The 18,682-nt window shown below is 37.6% G+C and overlaps 1 protein-coding gene across 2 annotated transcripts in view; it reads right to left on the bottom strand.

Annotated features, from left to right (window-relative positions):
* Positions 1-2,173: 2,173 nt before the first annotated feature.
* Positions 2,174-18,682, bottom strand: part of LOC145283743 (cytochrome P450 2B1-like) — a 369,384-nt gene continuing 352,875 nt past the window's right edge. The window contains exons 11-12 of one of the 2 annotated variants that reach the window (XM_080132805.1): positions 6,171-6,302; positions 2,174-2,901 (exon numbers count right to left, since the gene is read on the bottom strand). In XM_080132805.1, the coding sequence (XP_079988931.1) occupies positions 2,555-2,901; positions 6,171-6,302 (479 nt within the window). In that variant the 3' untranslated portion in view covers positions 2,174-2,554. The remainder of the gene's footprint in view (positions 2,902-6,170; positions 6,303-18,682) is intronic. The other variant, XM_080132807.1, reaches the window with a different exon arrangement.

Genomic DNA, 18,682 nt, shown 5'->3' with positions numbered 1-18,682 from the left:
CTTGGGGATTAACGTCGTGTTCCGAGCAACGCCGATCGGACGTTGAGTTACGTCTGGTTCAAATTATGCACATATATGTATAATGAAATCAAAGGGATGTAGTGTTTACCTGATATACGCAATGGTAAACTTCAAACTAATATGCGCAGTGTGTTTTTATATTTTTTTCTATATCCAACATTTTTTCACCTATTTTCTTGGCAATTTATAACTACAATAAATTATGGTTTCACTTAATGCCATAACTACCAAATTCTAGCATTGCTACAAATATAATTTGCTGGTTTCTTTATGTCCTCTGATGAGAAGAATAACAAGAATAGCATTCTTTGAAACTCTGTGGAATAAGGACTTTGTAAATTGTTTTTTGGAGTATTCAGTCGAACAATAAATTTGAATTGTAAAGTTCAACTTACAGTTTTAATTTTATATATATATATATATATATATATATATATATATATATATATATATATATATATATATATATATATTCTTATCCCAAGTTAAATATTCTTATATTCATTCCATACAAACAAATCAAAATTTATATTAAATAAATACATAAAAAAAATAAAAATAATCTCTCTCTTGGCATTTTTCAAATAGTTGTTTTCTCTTTTTCCCTGCCGTTTCATTGATGAATACAGGGTGACCCCCCCCCCCCAAAAAAAAAACAGAGGACATTAAATTGTTTTTCTGGGCATTTTACAGTCAACGGAAAAAAAAGGCCAAAGACTCAAGTGTTTTGATGTGATTTTTGAATATAATAAACTAGTTATGACCAAAGTTTCATTTCATTCGGACAAAACACCAAGAAACGGGGCCTAATTAGAGTTGGGGCCCGTTTTTTTTTGTTTTTTTTTGGTCACCCTGTATTAGTCTCTCCTTTCTAATTTCCATTTAAAGTAAGTATTAATATTGTATGTATCCCACGCTCAGTTTTAAGACCACGTGATTCGATTTTAAACTATATTTGTAATGTATGACTTCTTCTAACAATGACATTAAATAATAGAAAGTATGTTTCCTCTGATTTTGTCATCAATCAAAATAATAGGTGACTAGTGAGCAGGTCTGCTATGCAATTACCAAATATCACGATCCATTGATCTTCCACCACAAGCTTATTCCTACTTCTCTCTAAATCTTTATTAAACTTCTATAAATACATCCTCATCTCAATTCCTTTTCACTATATTTTAGCCTTCATAAATGTAGTTTATCTCCAGATAACTGGCGTTTGGCCAAAGCCAGAATCCTTATATGGCTATATATGGATGTAACCAAATTAAATTCAGTTCAGCCTGTAGAAAATTGGCAGGAACATTCACACATTGAAAAACCATGTAAATCGTATTTTCCCAAAAGTTAAAGCCTCCCAGATTCAAAATCAAATAAATCAGGGGTCTTCAAATTACAGCCCGCAGGCCAAATCCGGCCCGCCAAAGTATCTAATGCGGCCCATGGAGCTCTTATGATAACATAAAAATATTCAGGAAAAATGAAAAAAATAGAAATGTGTCATAATAGTGAGGTGGTTTTACACCCTTCGAAAACTTTGGAAACCCCTGATATAAATGAACAGAAGTACTGCCAGATCAGACTGTTTGAAGATCCAGAGTGCCCCTCTTTGTAGGGCTGAATTTTTCCACATTAAAAACTATCCATATATCTAACTCTACCCCCCCCTCCCCGGGCTGTGTTTATTTGCTTCCTCACGAGAGTAAATTAAGCATGAGGCCGTTTTTTAATACTACGTTTAAATGTTGGAGATAAAAAGAACGTGAAGCATAAAACCCATTTCCAATATTACTGGATTCAGCATAAAAAAAAAAAAATCTGAGAACAGTTGATATGCCGTAAAAAAAAAACAAAAAAAAAACAACCAAACTAAACACCATGAATAAATATTTGAAGATATAAAAAAATAGAAGCATAAAAACTTTGGAAAAAGTTTTTGGATTCAGCATTAAATGCCCCGAAAACTGTTGATATGCCATAAAACAAAACAACAAATATAAATGAACACATTACTGCATACGTTTTATATACATAGTATATATTGTCACATATTTGATTATTTACAATAGGCTATATACACAACTTCTTAAAAGTCAGTATCACGAAAAAAATAAAAATAAAAAAGAAAGAAAGAACAATTCCATTGTCCAAGCATTTTCTCACACTTTATTTTGACCAAAATATCATCATTGTTCATACAGCTCTTTTAACCACGCACCTTTCACCAATAAAATGTTTGAAATTCCATACAGACTACTGAGTTGAGTTTGACATAGAGATTATTGAGTTGGACAAGATGCACTTGAAGAAGGTCGGGGATTACATCAATCAAAATGTTGTGAAAATAACATCCAAGATGAGAACAGTAGTTCGCATAATGCAAATAATACAATACACAACCATACATGTGTTCCTGAAGAAGGCCGAAAGGCAGCATCAGTATCAAACGTTGATGAGGACAATAGTCCAAAAAAGCAAAAACAATATATATACTGATACATCCTCATCTGCATTATTTTATGATCCCGGTTTAATATCGCTCTTCAAGTAAAATGTTGTATGGGGGTGACCTGTAACCAGCAGTCGATATGAGCCCATCTACTGGAGGAATCTCGCCAGGGGGGCTTGATATATTGAACTTCTGGAAAACGGAAACGACTATGATGAGCATTTCCGGTTTGGAAAAGGTTTCTCCAAGACACACTCTACGGCCAGCCATGAAGGGCAAAAATGACGTGGGCTTGCCAGCAAGTTTACCAGATCCATCAAGGAAACGCTCCGGATTGAAATCAGAAGGATTATCCCATTTCTGCGGATCATGATGTAAGTCCCAAAGGTTGAACACAACCTGAGTTCCTTTTGGAATATCATATCCTCCTAAAAAGATAAAAGATAGAGAAAAATAAATGAAAAAGTAATGTTGAAACTAATTACTTATGCATGCCTATATATATATATATATATATATATATATATATATATATATATATATATGACGAGATCCCTGGCGACACCAGATGATCTTGCTTTTCAAATAGAGGAAGAGAAGATGGGAGAGGAAAAACAGATGTTTATAAGATTCCTGTCCACAGAAAAGAGTAAATATTTCAATGAGAAGAAATAGTGAATATTTCGATGGGAAATAAATAAATAAATAAATATGATAATGAGATTCTCGAGTAGGCAGAAAAAGCAATACAGGGTCGTTTTCTGGTTTAGGTTAGAACAACAATTCAAATTATTAAAGAAACAATGTTTTGTTGAAAGATACAATGACTTGGGTTCAAAAGGTCTGTTTTGGTGTCTGGGAGGTGTTGTGTTTAACTGCCAGATCACCAGCCAGTGATGGGTTGGTTGGACAGATAAATAAATAAATTGAATCTAAGAAGAGATATGGTCATGAAAGACGAAGAAGAGAGAAAAGAAAGAGAAAATGAAAAGAATAAAATAATGAGTTCACGAGAGAAAGAAAAGAATAAGATAATGGAAAAGAGAAGAATAACTCCAAAAAGGCAGAGGGGGGAATTTCTGATTTGATAAAAACGATTGACTTTTTGGAGTTAGGGGCCGGATTCCAGAGTCCATTTTCCTAATTGGCATCGAGACGTACACATCGCTCTCACCCCGCCAGGGTTGGGGGGCGAAACCTCATAAGAGCTAAGTTGAAAAGCTCTTGTTTTTAGCTGGGAAATTGATTAGTGGAACTTAAGTATATAACCTGCATCATGAAGCTTGAATCAAAGAACTCGACTAAACAAGTGTAAAACGATTTATGAATAATTATTTTGTTTCGTTATATAAAAATGTCCCAGAGTTTTTCCTTGTTTCTCGCTTGCCGGCCTGAATGAAGATGCAGTTTGTTTCAGATATCCCTTGACGCCAGATGATGGAGGAGACAGACTGGATCCAGCACAAAGCCAGAGTGACGGCCGAAATCGACAATGTTGCCACACGGACTTAGGGTCATGCACATTTCGCGTGTCCTGAGCAGCAGAAGATATTTTCCAGTGACTAGTGAGAGTTTGGTCACCCTTGAGGGGTCCACCACTAGACAAGTAAGAATGTAGCCCTGCTGGATTGCATCTATGGTCCTGTGAGCTGGGAGCGACGAGCACGAACAGAAGTACGTCACAAGTATACTCCAGTGAACCAGGATAGCGACGGATGCGGCCCGGCCCCCGGAGAAGAGGGGGTAGGGTTATATTATATATATATATATATATATATATATATATATATATATATATATATATATATATATATATATATATATTCATTAGAATTTTCAGAATGTGAGATAATATAATTATATATTATATATATATATATATATATATATATATATATATATAATATAATTAAAATATTAGTATATATTATATATATATATGTATATATATATATAATATAATTATATTATCTCACATTCTGAAAATTCTAATATATATATATATATATATATATATATATATATATATATATATATATATATATATATATATAATCATTTATACAGCATAATTACGTTGACACACCGGTTCTTGCTAATTCAGCAAAGTTAAACAACGATCAGCCTAGCCAGTACGAAATGGGTGACCATTTGGGAATACTAAATGTTGTATATATTGTGCAGAGACATAGAAATTTACAGTTAGTTCCTGGGAGCACTTTTAGAGATGAACCCTCAACCTTCGTTAAGACATGAGGTCTCCTGTCTGCTCTATCCATGGGAACGGTTCCAAAAAGTGTGGATGGTCCTACACAAAGCCTTCACCACTATAAACAAATCATCTGTGTGGATTTTGGACAACTTAGTTGCCTAAACCTCATGCAGTGGGATACAATGGGAGAGTTTATTTATATATATATATATATATATATATATATATATATATATATATATATATATATATATATATATATATATATATATATATAGAGAGAGAGAGAGAGAGAGAGAGATATATAATAACTTAATAAATGTTGCAAGATCACCTTTTTAAAAATATTCTTCACACGGTATTGAATTCAAAACCTCTTAGAAGAATTCCCTCTAGTCTATTTCTTGATCAACAATCATGGGACGTGGAATGATAACATTCTACCCCAGTTGATTAAATAAAGAGAGTCAGTTTGAAATACTCAGAAGATAAAAAAAGGGGTGAAGCCTCGTTTCCATTTCTGATATGACGTCAGTGAAAAGTACTAATTAAATGAGATAACTTACTCCTATTACACGGAAGATAAACATTTAGTTTAAATTACAAAATAATCATTGATACTAAATATCGAAAAGGCATGAAACATCAAACGAGAATAGCCTACCCCTGATGAAAGAGGGTCGGATTAAAATTTCTAGATTTAAAGATAAGTTTTGCAGATTATTATTCTTCTCCTTCTTCTGAATTCTCAGCATCGAAATTTCAAGACACAGCTAATTCTTCCCTTTCTCACAATTCCAGGTCCTGCATTTGAAATATCAGGTGTGTACCAACTTTTAATCACGGCCTCAGAGGAGGATGAAATCTGGACAGTATAGTGAGCAAAACAGGAGATTTCGTTGGTTTGGTCACATTTAAACAATGATTGAGAGTGCTTGCACTGCTTGAGTAAGTATGCAGGAGAGTTGAAGTAGCAGGGAAAGCTGGAAGGGGAAGATCATGGAAAATATGGGAGGAAGTGATAACGGCAGAGTTGAGAGATAGCTTAGTTTGTAAGCCAATTTCTAAAAGCCGTCCAACACATGTCAGCATGTAAAACAGACGTTAAAGAAATGATGATGATGATGATGATGATGATGATGATGATGATTGTGGCGGTTTTGATGATGATGACGACGACAACGACGTTTCTAAGATGAGATATTTTTTTTTTTTTTTTACGTTTCAAACCATTTTCTTCATTTTAGTCATGACCATTTGCATGTGTTTCTTACTGGACGTTTCACCTTCTACGACGACGACAATGAGGACGACGACGACGATGGCGATTACTAACTATAGCAAAAGGCACCTGAAGAAGCATGGAGAGTGCAAAGGCCAGTAAAAGACACATGCAATTGGCCATGACTAAAATGAAGAAAACGGCTTGAAACGTAAAAAAAATATCTCAAGAACGTCATCAAATACTAAATAATCAACCTTTACCCAAAGTTGTATCACAAATTGTGGCACGAGGGATTCCAAAGGGTACGACTGGATACATTCGCATTACTTCCCGAATAACAGCTGTGCAGTATGGAAAGTTCACACTCATTTCTGCTTTCATGTTTTTCTGACCTATTAATAAAAAATACATACATATATATATATATATAAAAAAAAATAGCTAATTTTAGAGGGTCCATTTAGCATGTACTAGGAGTGTGCAATACGTAATGCCCCTGACCTACTTCCCATAGCAGTAGAGCAACGAAACTTGGCACAGTTATTAGTCTTTCTCTACATAGGAACCACCCAGAGTTATGCATTTCTCCCATTGTTTGATGCAGCTCTGGAGACCGTTTTTGTAGAACATCCCAGGTTGGTCCTCCAACCACGACGTGACTTTAAAAATCAAGGCTGCATCATCTGGGAAATGCTTTCTTTTCAAAAACAACTTCATGGCTGGGAAGAGGTGAAAGTCAGAGGGTGCAAGGTCAGGAGAGTAGGGAGGATGGGGTAGGATTTCATAACCACACGCCTGTGCTTCTGATCTGGTGACATGCGAGTTGTGGACCGGAGCGTTGTCCTGCAGGAGGAGGGTACCTTTGCTGATCTTGCCCCGCCTCTTGATTTTGATAGCTTCCCTTAATTTCCTCAAAAGTGAAGCATAATAGGCTCCTGTAATTGTGGTACCCTTTGCCAGGAAATCTGTCATCACTACTCCGTCCTGGTCCCAGAAGACTGTGAGCATGACCTTGCCAGCGGAGGGCTGCACCCTTGCCTTCTTTGGAGGTGGTGAATCAAAGTGCTTCCACTGCATTGACTGCATAGTGATGGACCCAGGTTTTATCCTGTGTAATCAGTCTTTTGAAAAACTTTGACTCATCTTCTTGGCACATCTCCAAATTTATCCTCGAGCACTCGACGCATTCTTGCTTCTGGAATGATGTGAGCAACCTGGGAATCCATATGGCAGACAACTTATGCATATGCAAATGGTCATGAATGATAGTTTCCACAAACCCTGTACTAATCTTGACATCTTGGGCTATTTGGCGAATAGTAATGCGTCGATCTTCCAAAATGGCAGCCTCAACTTGACAGACAGATCCCTCATCAATGGCAGAAGGGGGGGGGGCGACCAGGTCTGGGAGCTGTTTCCACAGACTCCCGGCCATGTTTGAATTCTGGTGGCGATGAAGTTGCTGCAGGCGTTTTTGATATTGCTTAGGTTTTTGAAGCATTTCTCATGCAGAAAGTTGTTGAGATGTTTGGAAAATGGTAGTCAGTTGGTGAAAGGTCTGGAAAGTATGGCAGATGAGGCAGAGTTTCATAGCCTAATTTGTTCAACTTCTACAGGGTCGGCTATATGTGGTCGGGCATTGTCGTGGAGGAGAATTGGGCCTTTTCTGTTGACTAATGCTGGGTGTTGTTGTCAAAGTTTCTGATGCATTTCATCGATTTGTTGACAGTATTTCTCAACCGTAATGATTTTGCCTGCATTCACAAAACTGTAATGGATTGTACATGTTGAATAGTGGGTTTATATTTTATCTGTATATTCATGTATGTGTAAATGTGTGCATGTATATACGTCGTATCATTTAGTTGATCGTCTAGTGTGTATATTTTAACATTTATGCAACATTTCTAACAGGAAACGATTGACGCGGACATATCGAAACAGTTGTAGACAAACAGTTCTGAGCAAACGCCGCTCTCTGCGTCATATAGAGACCAACTCCTTGAGTCATTCGATTTCTCTGATGTTCAGCTAATGACTAACTAGAATCTCCCCAAATCTATATCTCATCGCGCGTCTAAGACCCCCAACTGCTGATGTAACATAAATCTGATTATTTGTTTATCCAAACCAAAAAATTATGTTTTCCTGTAGTTTCCAAAATCACATTCTTCTCGTAGTTGTTTATTATTTCAACTGTCAATCACTTTTTCCAAATCTAATTGTTTATTTTTCAAATTATAATAATCGATCCAGTAACCCACCGTCGCTCAAATCAATTAATAATAATAATAATAATAATAATAATAATAATAATAATAATAATAATAATGTTTTGACCTTTGGCCCTGCCTGCCACAGTTAACACGGATACTACGCCATGATCACAGCCAAAGAGTCACAATATTACAGGATGAGATCGGTTGCAGACCACCAAACAGACAGCATTACCTTCTTTTGGTGCAACTTTGGCTTCGAGAAGTGTCGTGGAGCTTTATCGGCGTCTAACCACTGAGCTGAATGTCGCCGGTTGTCATAAAGAACATACTTTTCATCTCAAGTAACAAACTGGTCGAGAAACAGGTCGTTTTTGTTGCATAACAGCGTTTCTTTGGTTGTCGCTCAATTCGTAAGGCACATATTTATCAGTTTTTTAATCTCTTTCAAGTGGTTAGAAATCATCATATACATTACGTCTAATTCAGAAGCAAGTTCTCGAACAGTTGCGTGTGGATTGGTTTTGACAACATCGGATATTCAACCACTATGCTCATCATCTTCAAGACTCTCGTCACCGCCACAAAATTTCTTAAACTACCATTGTGCTGTACGTTCAGTAGTAGTTTCTGGGTCAAATACTTCATTGATATTGCGAGCTGTTTCAGCAGCTTTTCGGCCTAGATTGAATTGAAATAAGAAAATTGTGCAAATTTGCTTCTTTTTTTCCCATCTTGTATTCAACGTTCTGAAAAGAAGAGATACTTGTTTTAAAAACGATTGTAATTTAAACGATTAGGTAAAGTGAAAAACGCTGTTTAAAATGATATGTTTAAAATGATATGTTTAGAATGATATGTTTAAAATGATATGTTTAGAATGATATGTTTAAAATGATATGTTTAAAATGATATGTTTAAAATGATATGTAAATTAAAGGTATTATAGCGAAAACTTATTTGAAAATACATCATTCTCGTTAACCTAATGGATATATCTACCCAAGTTCCTATTTATTTGTCTCCCTGCGAGGACAAAGTTACACACAAGGTCGGTTTTTAATGTGGGAAAAATTCAGCTCCCTAAAAAGGGACACTCTAATTTGGGACAAAAAAAAAAAAAAAAATAGAAATTGTTTTAGTCAAGAAGGACTTCTCCTTCACTGACATCAGAAGAGATACGACATTTTGTTCCTAACCATAATGCCCAGAAAGGAGTATACCTGAATTGATTATTGATTTATTATCATTTGTTATGGCTTACTTGGGTTTAATATACTGGAATTCAAACAGATCTATTTTTTCTGTTATAAATATGTATTTATTGAATATTGCACATATATGTAGTAAAGGGTGCCATCTCCACTTACTCTTGATTTCCAGTTTATAATATTAAGTGATTAGTAAGGAAACAAGTGCTACTTTTCTTTTCTTGGCCTTTTTGGCTATGAGCAAAGTGTAGTATCTATTCTGATACTACACTTAACCTTTTCTGTCTTCGATCAGTGGAGGAGAAATCCTTCTAGACTGAGGCAATTTTTATTTTTGTTTCTATCCAGATTGCTCCTTTTTGGGGAGCTGGATTTTAACCATACTAAAAACCGACCTTCTGTCTAACTCTTCCCTTGTGGGGAGACAAATAAATAGAAACAAGTGCTACCTTGTAGTCTTTGATATGAGTTGATCAAGGATTGAACCCCAATCCCCTGCCCATTAGTGAATATGCTAACCATTATGCCAAATGAGCCAATTAGTTTTTGTTATAGTGCAATTGGTGATAATTTCTTTCAGATTGACTTATATTTTTCATTTGGTCTATAGTATAATTGCAATTGTAATTTAATGTTTCTCTTATATTTGTTGTAGTCATGTTTACTCTTTGTTATAATTTTCTTATAACTTTTTTTTATTGTTAAAGTGATTTTCTCTTTATTTGCATATCTCCTCTCACGTGATCAGGCTGGAAATCGTCTCTATCAATTTAAATGAATACCCATGGGTGTCACAAATAGGGGTTTCTGCATTTCAATGTTTCATGAATTCTTTCATTGCTGACTTTTGCCATCTTTGAATTAGTAATAAAAGGCAAACAGATAATTCAAAGATGGCAAGAGTACTTCGACACTCTACTGAATGTAGAATCCAATATGGATGAGGAGATTTTAAGCCACATAATAGTCTTCCCCCAGCAGATGGACCTGAACTCTTGGGGAAGTAAGAGAAACAATTGATAAAACTAAAATGAACAAATCTCCAGGAATTGACGGCATACCAGCTGAAGTATACAAGTTCGACGGAGAACAACTCATGAGAAAACTTCACCAACTAATAGCAAAATGCTGGCAACAAGAAACGCTGCCACAAGAATTCAAATATGTCATGATTATCCCAATCTACAAAAACAAATGTGATCACAAAGACTGCAGCAATTATCGAGGTATATCCTTGCTGACCATTGCCGGGAAAATAATGGCTAAAGTGGTGCAAGCCTGACTAGCCAGACTGGCGGAAAGGGTCCTAACCGAATCATAGTGTGGATTCAGGCATGAAAGATCTACAATAGATATGATCTTCAGCTTACGACAGATTCAAGAAAAAGCCATTGAACAGTGCCGGGAGCTCTACATAGTCTTTGTAGACTTTCATAAAGCATTTGATATGGTTGACCAAAAAATGCTGTGGAAGGTCCTTAAAGTGTTTGGATGCCCCAATCACTTTGTGGGAATTATCAAACAATTTCAATTTGAAGGAACAAAAGGGAGAGTTGTAGTAGAGAACCTAGAAAGCGAACTCTTGGAAGTAAACCACGGCACCAAACAAGGGTGTGTACTTGCCCCAACATGGTTCACCCTATTTCTGACAACCGTCCTAATGCTGCTTCATCAAAGCATCGAAGCATCAAAGAAGGTGTCTTCATCCGCACACACTCTGATGGGAAACTGTTCAACCTTGCAAGACTGAGGGCCAAGACCAAGACAAGGAAGGGGCTGATAACAGAACTACTGTTCATAGACGACACTGCTCTGATAGCTCACAATCAAGCTCAAATACAAAGGATAGTTGATACCTTCTCTCAAACAGCCAGGAAGATAGGCCTACAAATCAACATAGGGAAGACTGAAGTGATGTATCAGCCCTCACCAGATAACAACGACCCGCAAGAGCTTATAATAATAATCAACTGCAAGGTGCTAAAAGTTGTTGAAAACTTCAAATATCTTGGAAGCACTTTAAGCACTGATAACTGTACTGACAAAGAAATAAGCTGTCGAATCCAGAGCATATGTGCCTACTTCGGTTGGTATCCGGCTAGGCATGAAGTGTAGAGTCTACAAAACCATCGTCCTGCCATCCCTGCTGTAATCAGCAGAGACCTACACTGTATAAAGAACACATAAGGAGATTAGAAGCTGTCCAACAAAGACACTGGAGAAGGATCATGAAGATCAAATGGAGTGACTACATACCAAACACGGAAGTTCTCAGGAGAGCAAACCTAGATAGCATGGAAGCTACCCTTGCTACTATGCAACCACGATGGACCGGGCATATTGCCTGAATGGAAGACAACCGAATTCCAAAGATGATCTTCTATGGGGAACTGGAAAATGGAACCTGCAAGATAGGAGGTCAAAAGCTTCGCTACAAAGATGTAACAAAGCGGCACCTGAAGGCAATGAACATCAATGTCGAGAGTTGGGAGGAACAAGCCAAAGAAAGGAGTGGTTGGCGGAACAGTCTCCACAAAGTAAAGAAAGAAATAGAGAGAAAGATTGGAGAAGCCTTAGAGCTGAGACACTATAGACGACACAACTCTGGCACCCGCATATGCAGTGCCTGTGATTGGATGTTTCACACAGAAAGAGGACTATGCCAACACCAAAGGATAAAGCACTGAGGCCCCAACTAGTCATCGTCAAGACTGATGGACTGCATGATGATGACAACAGTAGGCAGCCCGGGTGGAGAGAGGTGTTAAAAAAAAAGTGATAGTAGGCAGGCAGGCTTGAACCCATACCACGAAGGAAGAAAAGAGGCTAGTGAATTAAATGAGTTGGTAATTAGCTTTTGCCCGGACGAAATAAACAAAAATATATAGAGAGAGTGGTGGGATTGAACTTGAAAATGTAGGGTAATTAGTCTTCCTCGCTAACCATTAAGCCAAAGAGGACAGTGAATTCAATGAGCTGGTAATTAACTTAAGAATCATAGGAGTCGGTGCAGAAATGAAAGTTGCTTTTAAACCTAGCCAAGGGCCAGTTAAGCTTTTTGCTGTCTGTCATGGTATTTATTTGCTTTCCCACGAAAGCAAATTAGACACAAGGTCGTTTATAATGTGGGGGAAAACCAGCTCCCTCAAAAAAAAAGGGGCACTCTGGCAATATCCAAATAAATAGTAATTGTCTCATTGTGAAGAGTTTCCCCTACATTCCTACATTGACCAAGGATGTATTACAGAACAAATGCTACCAGACCGGGAGGCCAGGCGGTTGCATTTATTAGTTTCGCTTTATTTATTTGAAAAAAAAAAAAACAAACAAACACTCGAAACGGGAGAATTTTTTTAAACCTGATCAAAAAAAAAAAAAAAATGATAGAGACGTTGTCCATTTGCAAATCTGAGATATTATGATCTAAGTAGTATGCAAAAACTTCCTCCAGAATCTAACCGAAGTGAGAACCCTCACCCAAAAAGCCTTTCATGGACGTACACAAACGCTCGCACCCATTTGCCTTTTATATATTAGACTAGTGGGAGTACCCATTGTTGTCCGGGTGTTTGTAGGGGGGGGGGTAAAGCAGAACAAAAAGGAAACTTAACCCTGTTTGAATATAAAAGAGCAATGTAAAACTTCCTAAAAAAAAAACAAAGCAAAAAAAACAGCGATTTTAAAAATGGAAAAAAAATCTTTTGTAGGTGTAAAAGAAAAAAAAAAGTGGTGTTAGTGGCAGGTAGGCTCGAACCCGGAGCCTTGAGGCCAATAAGCTGGCGATATACACTTGCACTATGGCAACAGAAACAATATAAGGTGTTACATTTACCAATTAAAAAGTGAATGAGTTCAAATTGAGGTCAAACATCACGCTATTCCGCAGTTAACAATTTCTGTGAGACAGTTTTTAAGTGCATTTTTAATGAGGTCAAATCTGCACTTAATTTTACTGCGGGATAGTTTTTTTTAGTTTTTTTTTTTTACCCAACTTTGTCTGGTTTTGTTTCCCCAACGTGTTGGGGAAAACCAGCTCCCCCGCTTATTAGGGAAGTGTCCAAATGAAAGCAATTGTCTGATATGACGGTGAAAACCGACATTGACCAAACGTCTATTGTTTCCTGGACCCTACCGGCCCGTAGGCCAAAAACCGTGCCTTAGTTTCACCAGTTTTGATTTTATACGAAAAAGCCGCATCAACACAAGAGAGGCTGAAATAGCAAGAATTGTGAAAACTCAATGTAAATGAATCTAGCCGCGATGCGCGTTCACAATTCGTACATATTATGATCTACAGGGTATATATAAGAATTTCTAAGCGATAGTACCCCCCCCCCGAGAATCCCTTGAAAAAAAAGCCTTTCTTGGACATACAAAAACTCTTGCGTGCGTTTTGCCTTTTATATATATAGACTAGCCTGAGTGCCCGGCCTCGCCCGAGTGTTTGGAGGTGTGTTGGGCAAAAAGAGAGAGAAAAAAAGTGGTAGGAGGCAGGCAGGCTCGAACCCGTACCGCGAAAGAGGAAAAGAAAGTAAAAAAAAAGTGACGTCTTTACTATTGCACCCATTGCCAAACCAGAAGTGACGTAGGTTTAAATTAAGGCTAGACAATCGAAAAGTGCTCACTTGAGAGTGAAAGAATTAATATTTTTAGACAATTTTTCGATATTTGGCGTCCGAAGGGTCGAGCTTCAAAACGATACCAATCTCATGAAAATCTGTCGCCTCTGTTGAAAGTTTTTGTGAGACATACAAACATACATATATACATGCATACATTTAAACAGGCAGGTGAGATTTATATTATAGGCTAGCATGTGTGCCCGGCGTTTCCCGGGTGTTTGGAGGTGTGTGTTGAGCAAAAAAAAAAAAGAAAAAAAATGTGGTAGGATGCAGGCAGGCTCGAAACCGTACCACGAAAGAGGAAAAGAAAGTAAAAAAAAGTGACGTCTTTACTATTGCACCCATCGCCAAACCAGAAGTGACGTAGGTTTAAATTAAGGCTAGACAATCGAAAAGAGGGGATGACTTTCGAAAATATTAGCGAAAAAAGCGACCTCTCACTGTAGAAAAGTGCCAACTTGAGGATAAAGGAATTGATGTTTGTACCCAATTTTTCGATATTTGTCGTCCGAAGGGTCGAGCTTCAAAGCGATATAGATCTTGTGAAAATCCGTTGCCTCTGTCGAAAATTTCAGGCAGACATACATACGTACATACATACATACATTTAAACAGACAGGTAAGATTTATATTATAGATAAAAGGAACATTTTGTGCAACAACGAACATTAGTGCTGATATGTATTTGAAAATGAAAATAATGCTTAAAGTGTGAGAGTATAACACTTTGAATGATCCTTTTATTTATTTATTTTTTTATTTATTTATTTTTTTTTTCAAACGTCCATGTTAGATAACCAAACCTGTTTGGGCACTTGATAATGAATGCACAAGGTAAAAAGGAATGTGTGTAGGCTTAGATTTTCTGATATAGAGATAGAATGTTTTTTGAAGTCTGTTTTTTAAAGGCTGCCTCTACATACAACCTCAAAATAAACCTGTAGCATTCTTTTCTCGGTCGTTGACCCCCTCTGAAACGTGACTTCATATAGCCGAAAAAGGAGCATATGTCATAATAGAATGTGTTCATAAATGGAGAGACCTCATTCCTGGGAAACATTTCACTATTATTACGGCTCAGCGATCCGTATCTTTTATGTTTAAACCTGCTAATCGCGGAAAGATTAAAAACAATAAAATTATATGGTGGAAAATGGAACTTTTTCCCTTTTCATATGATCTAAAACACCGTCCTGGGAATGAAAATGTTGCCGCTGATACGTTATCCCGAATATGTGGTTCCTTGTTATTTCTTTCTTGGAGGAACTAAAATCAATTCATAATTCTTTAATACATCCTGGAGTACAACACTTTTGGCATTTTGTAAGGTCACAAAATATGCCATTTTCGATCGATGAAATCTGGCGCGTGATTTCTGAATATCCTAAATAATAAATAAAATAAAAAAACCCAATTCCTTAGTTCCTCTAATCATATTCTTATCCTTTCTACTGCCTCGTTTCAACGTCTTTCTGTTAATTACAAAGGACCTCTTCCGGTATCCTCGTCAGGTTGCCATTACATACTTACTGTTGTCGACGAATATAGTCGATTTCCTTTCGCTTTCCCTTGTCGTGATTGCTCTTCTCAAATCACGACACAGTACCTAATGACTATTTTCTCTATCTTCAGACATCTCTCAGTTATTCATTCCAATCAGAGAACTTCGTTTATGTTGGGAGAATTCAAGCAATTTCTGCTCCGACTTGGATCCAGTAACCCTACTGTTTATAACGCAAGAGGTAACAGCCAATGTAAACGCTATAATGGAATTATATGGAACACTATCTTATTAGCTTTGGAATGTCAACGGTTACCCATTAACGCTTGGCATGACGTTCTACAGAATGTTTTACATGCTATTCACTCTTTACTATGCACAACCAATAATGCCACCCCTCACGAACGGTTGTTCAATTTTGAACGGCACTCTTCCACTGGCACTGCATTGCCTGTGTGGCTCTGTGAACCTAGAAAAGTGTTATTAAAATGATTTTGTGGCAGGAGCAAGTATGGCCCTATTATTGAGGTAGTGGAACTCCTCGAAGACAAGCCTACATACGTGAGTTCAACATCATGATGGTCGGGAGGATTCAGTAGCGTTGAAACATTTGGCTTGTTTTCCACAATGTCAGGATCCTGGTGAAAATCCATGCCCAGATCGACCTCAGGATTCTACTGAGAACGTAAACCTAGATCGACCTTAAGCTTTTAATGGGAATGAGGACCCAGATCGACCTCAGGATTCTACTGAGAATGTAGCCCTAGATCGGTCTTAATATTTTATTGGGAACATGGATCCAGATCGACCTCAGGATTCTACTAAGAATGTAGCCCTAGATCGGTCTTAAGATTTTATTGGGAACATGGATCCAGATCGACCTAAGGATTCTACTGAGAATGTAGCCCTAGATCGGTCTTAAGATTTTATTGGGAACTTGGACCTAGATCGACCTCAGGATTGTACTGAGAATGTAGCCCTAGATCGGTCTTAAGATTTTATTGGGAACTTGGGCCCAGATCGACCTCAGGATTCTACTGAGAATGTAGCCCTAGATCGGTCTTAAGATTTTATTGGGAACATGGATCCAGATCGACCTCAGGATTCTACTGAGAATGTAGCCCTAGATCGGTCTTAAGATTTTATTGGGAACATGGATCCAGATCGACCTCAGGATTCTACTGAGAATGTAGCCCTAGATCGGTCTTAAGATTTTATTGGGAACATGGATCCAGATCGACCTCAGGATTCTGCTGAGAATGTAGCCCTAGATCGGTCTTAAGATTTTATTGGGAACATGGATCCAGATCGACCTCAGGATTCTACTGAGAATGTAGCCCTAGATCGGTCTTAAGATTTTATTGGGAACTTGGACCCAGATCGACCTCAGGATTGTACTGAGAATGTAGCCCTAGATCGGTCTTAAGATTTTATTGGGAACATGGATCCAGATCGACCTCAGGGTTCTACTGAGAATGTAGCCCTAGATCGGTCTTAAGATTTTATTGGGAACTTGGATCCAGATCGACCTCAGGATTCTACTGAGAATGTAGCCCTAGATCGGTCTTAAGATTTTATTGGGAACATGGATCCAGATCGACCTCAGGATTCTACTGAGAATGTAGCCCTAGATCGGTCTTAAGATTTTATTGGGAACATGGATCCAGATCGACCTCAGGGTTCTACTGAGAATGTAGCCCTAGATAGGTCTTAAGATTTTATTGGGAACATGGATCCAGATCGACCTCAGGATTCTGCTGAGAATGCAGACCTAGATCGGCCTTAAGATTTTACCGGGAACGTGGACCCAGATCGACCTCAGGATTCTGCTGGGGATGTGAACCCCAAAAATCTGCCATCTTCGCCTGGTGCAAGTCCCAAGAGTTATATTTCCTTAAAGTCTGAGACTTCTGACTCTTCCGGTGGTGAACTGTCTCTCCGCCAGTCTAGCAGGACTCCTAAACCAGTCCAGCGGCTGGATTTATAAGCTTTCTAATAATTGGCATGACGTTCTACAGAATGTTTTACATGCTATTCACTCTTTACTATGCACAACCAATAATGCCACCCCTCACGAACGGTTGTTCAATTTTGAAAGGCACTCTTCCACTGGCACTGTTTCAAGTGGGGGAGAGTGTCAGAATTTTTTTATAATAACTTTCTTATTAAAATGACTTTCTCTTTATTTGCATATCTCCTCTCACGTAATCTTGCCATTTGCTTTTTCTTTATTTTCTTATTTAGATACTTTTTTTTTATTTTATTAACATGCATTCCTGGCTACTTGCTGCATTTGTCGTTGTAAAATGCAGTTGAATAAAACCTTGGAAAAAGGTCTTTCTGCTTACGTCTTCATTACATTACACGCTTTAACTTTAATAACTTAATTCTAATTGTGGGCCAGTAATAATCAAGACAAAGGCACAGTGGTATAGTTAAAAAAAAGAAATCTATTAACAAAAGTATGTTACAGAAGTATACATCATGGTTCTGGAGCCATGATTGCCATGAAGTTTACATGTAAGTGTATTTATTGCCTATGTATATGTCTATTTTTTTCCTGAAATGAGTAGCTCAACTTACCCCACAATACTAATAGTTGCCATGGCGAATAAGATGAATGAGTAGATAGAAGAGGTTAAGTTTGCTGCAAAGAGGGTTTTTTTTCTACCATGTTAGAAAACTTCTAGCACCTGCCAGCATTCTATATCTCCACAAAGGCACCATTCGCCTGTGCATGGAGCATGGGCAAGTGAACCTAATAAGTTCTGCACTGTCTACCAAGCTCCAGTTTTTCTCCCATGCTGAATCCTAGTGCTTGTTTTATGAGTACTTCCACAGAACGTGCTTTGACAAACGTACTGCAGTTATACCCCCTCAACGTTAACATCCCCATAATCAACCTGACTAGCGGCAAAATCTCGTCCTCCACTGTAGACCTTTTTTTTTTTTTATTCTAATTGCTATATTCTGGGACCACTAGCGCTTGAAATTCCCTCCCTGTTCCCTGTTTCCCCGACTGCATTATCATGTAGAAATTTCAATGTAATGTGAACAACCTAATAGGGTTGATAAATGAGTCTCTGCTTCTAAGCAAGGTGCAAAAATATAATTTCTCACCAAATAGGTTCCGTTCTGTCTGTCAAGCTCTAACTCCTGTCCCATCACTGCATAATTGCATCGTTATGCTTGTTGTACAAGTACTTCCACGGAATGTTGCCT

The sequence above is a fragment of the Euprymna scolopes genome, chromosome 8 (assembly GCF_053919585.1).
Source record: "Euprymna scolopes isolate OS-2025 chromosome 8, ASM5391958v1, whole genome shotgun sequence".
NCBI lineage: Eukaryota > Metazoa > Mollusca > Cephalopoda > Sepiida > Sepiolidae > Euprymna > Euprymna scolopes.
This window is presented reverse-complemented; position numbering and strand designations above follow the sequence as displayed.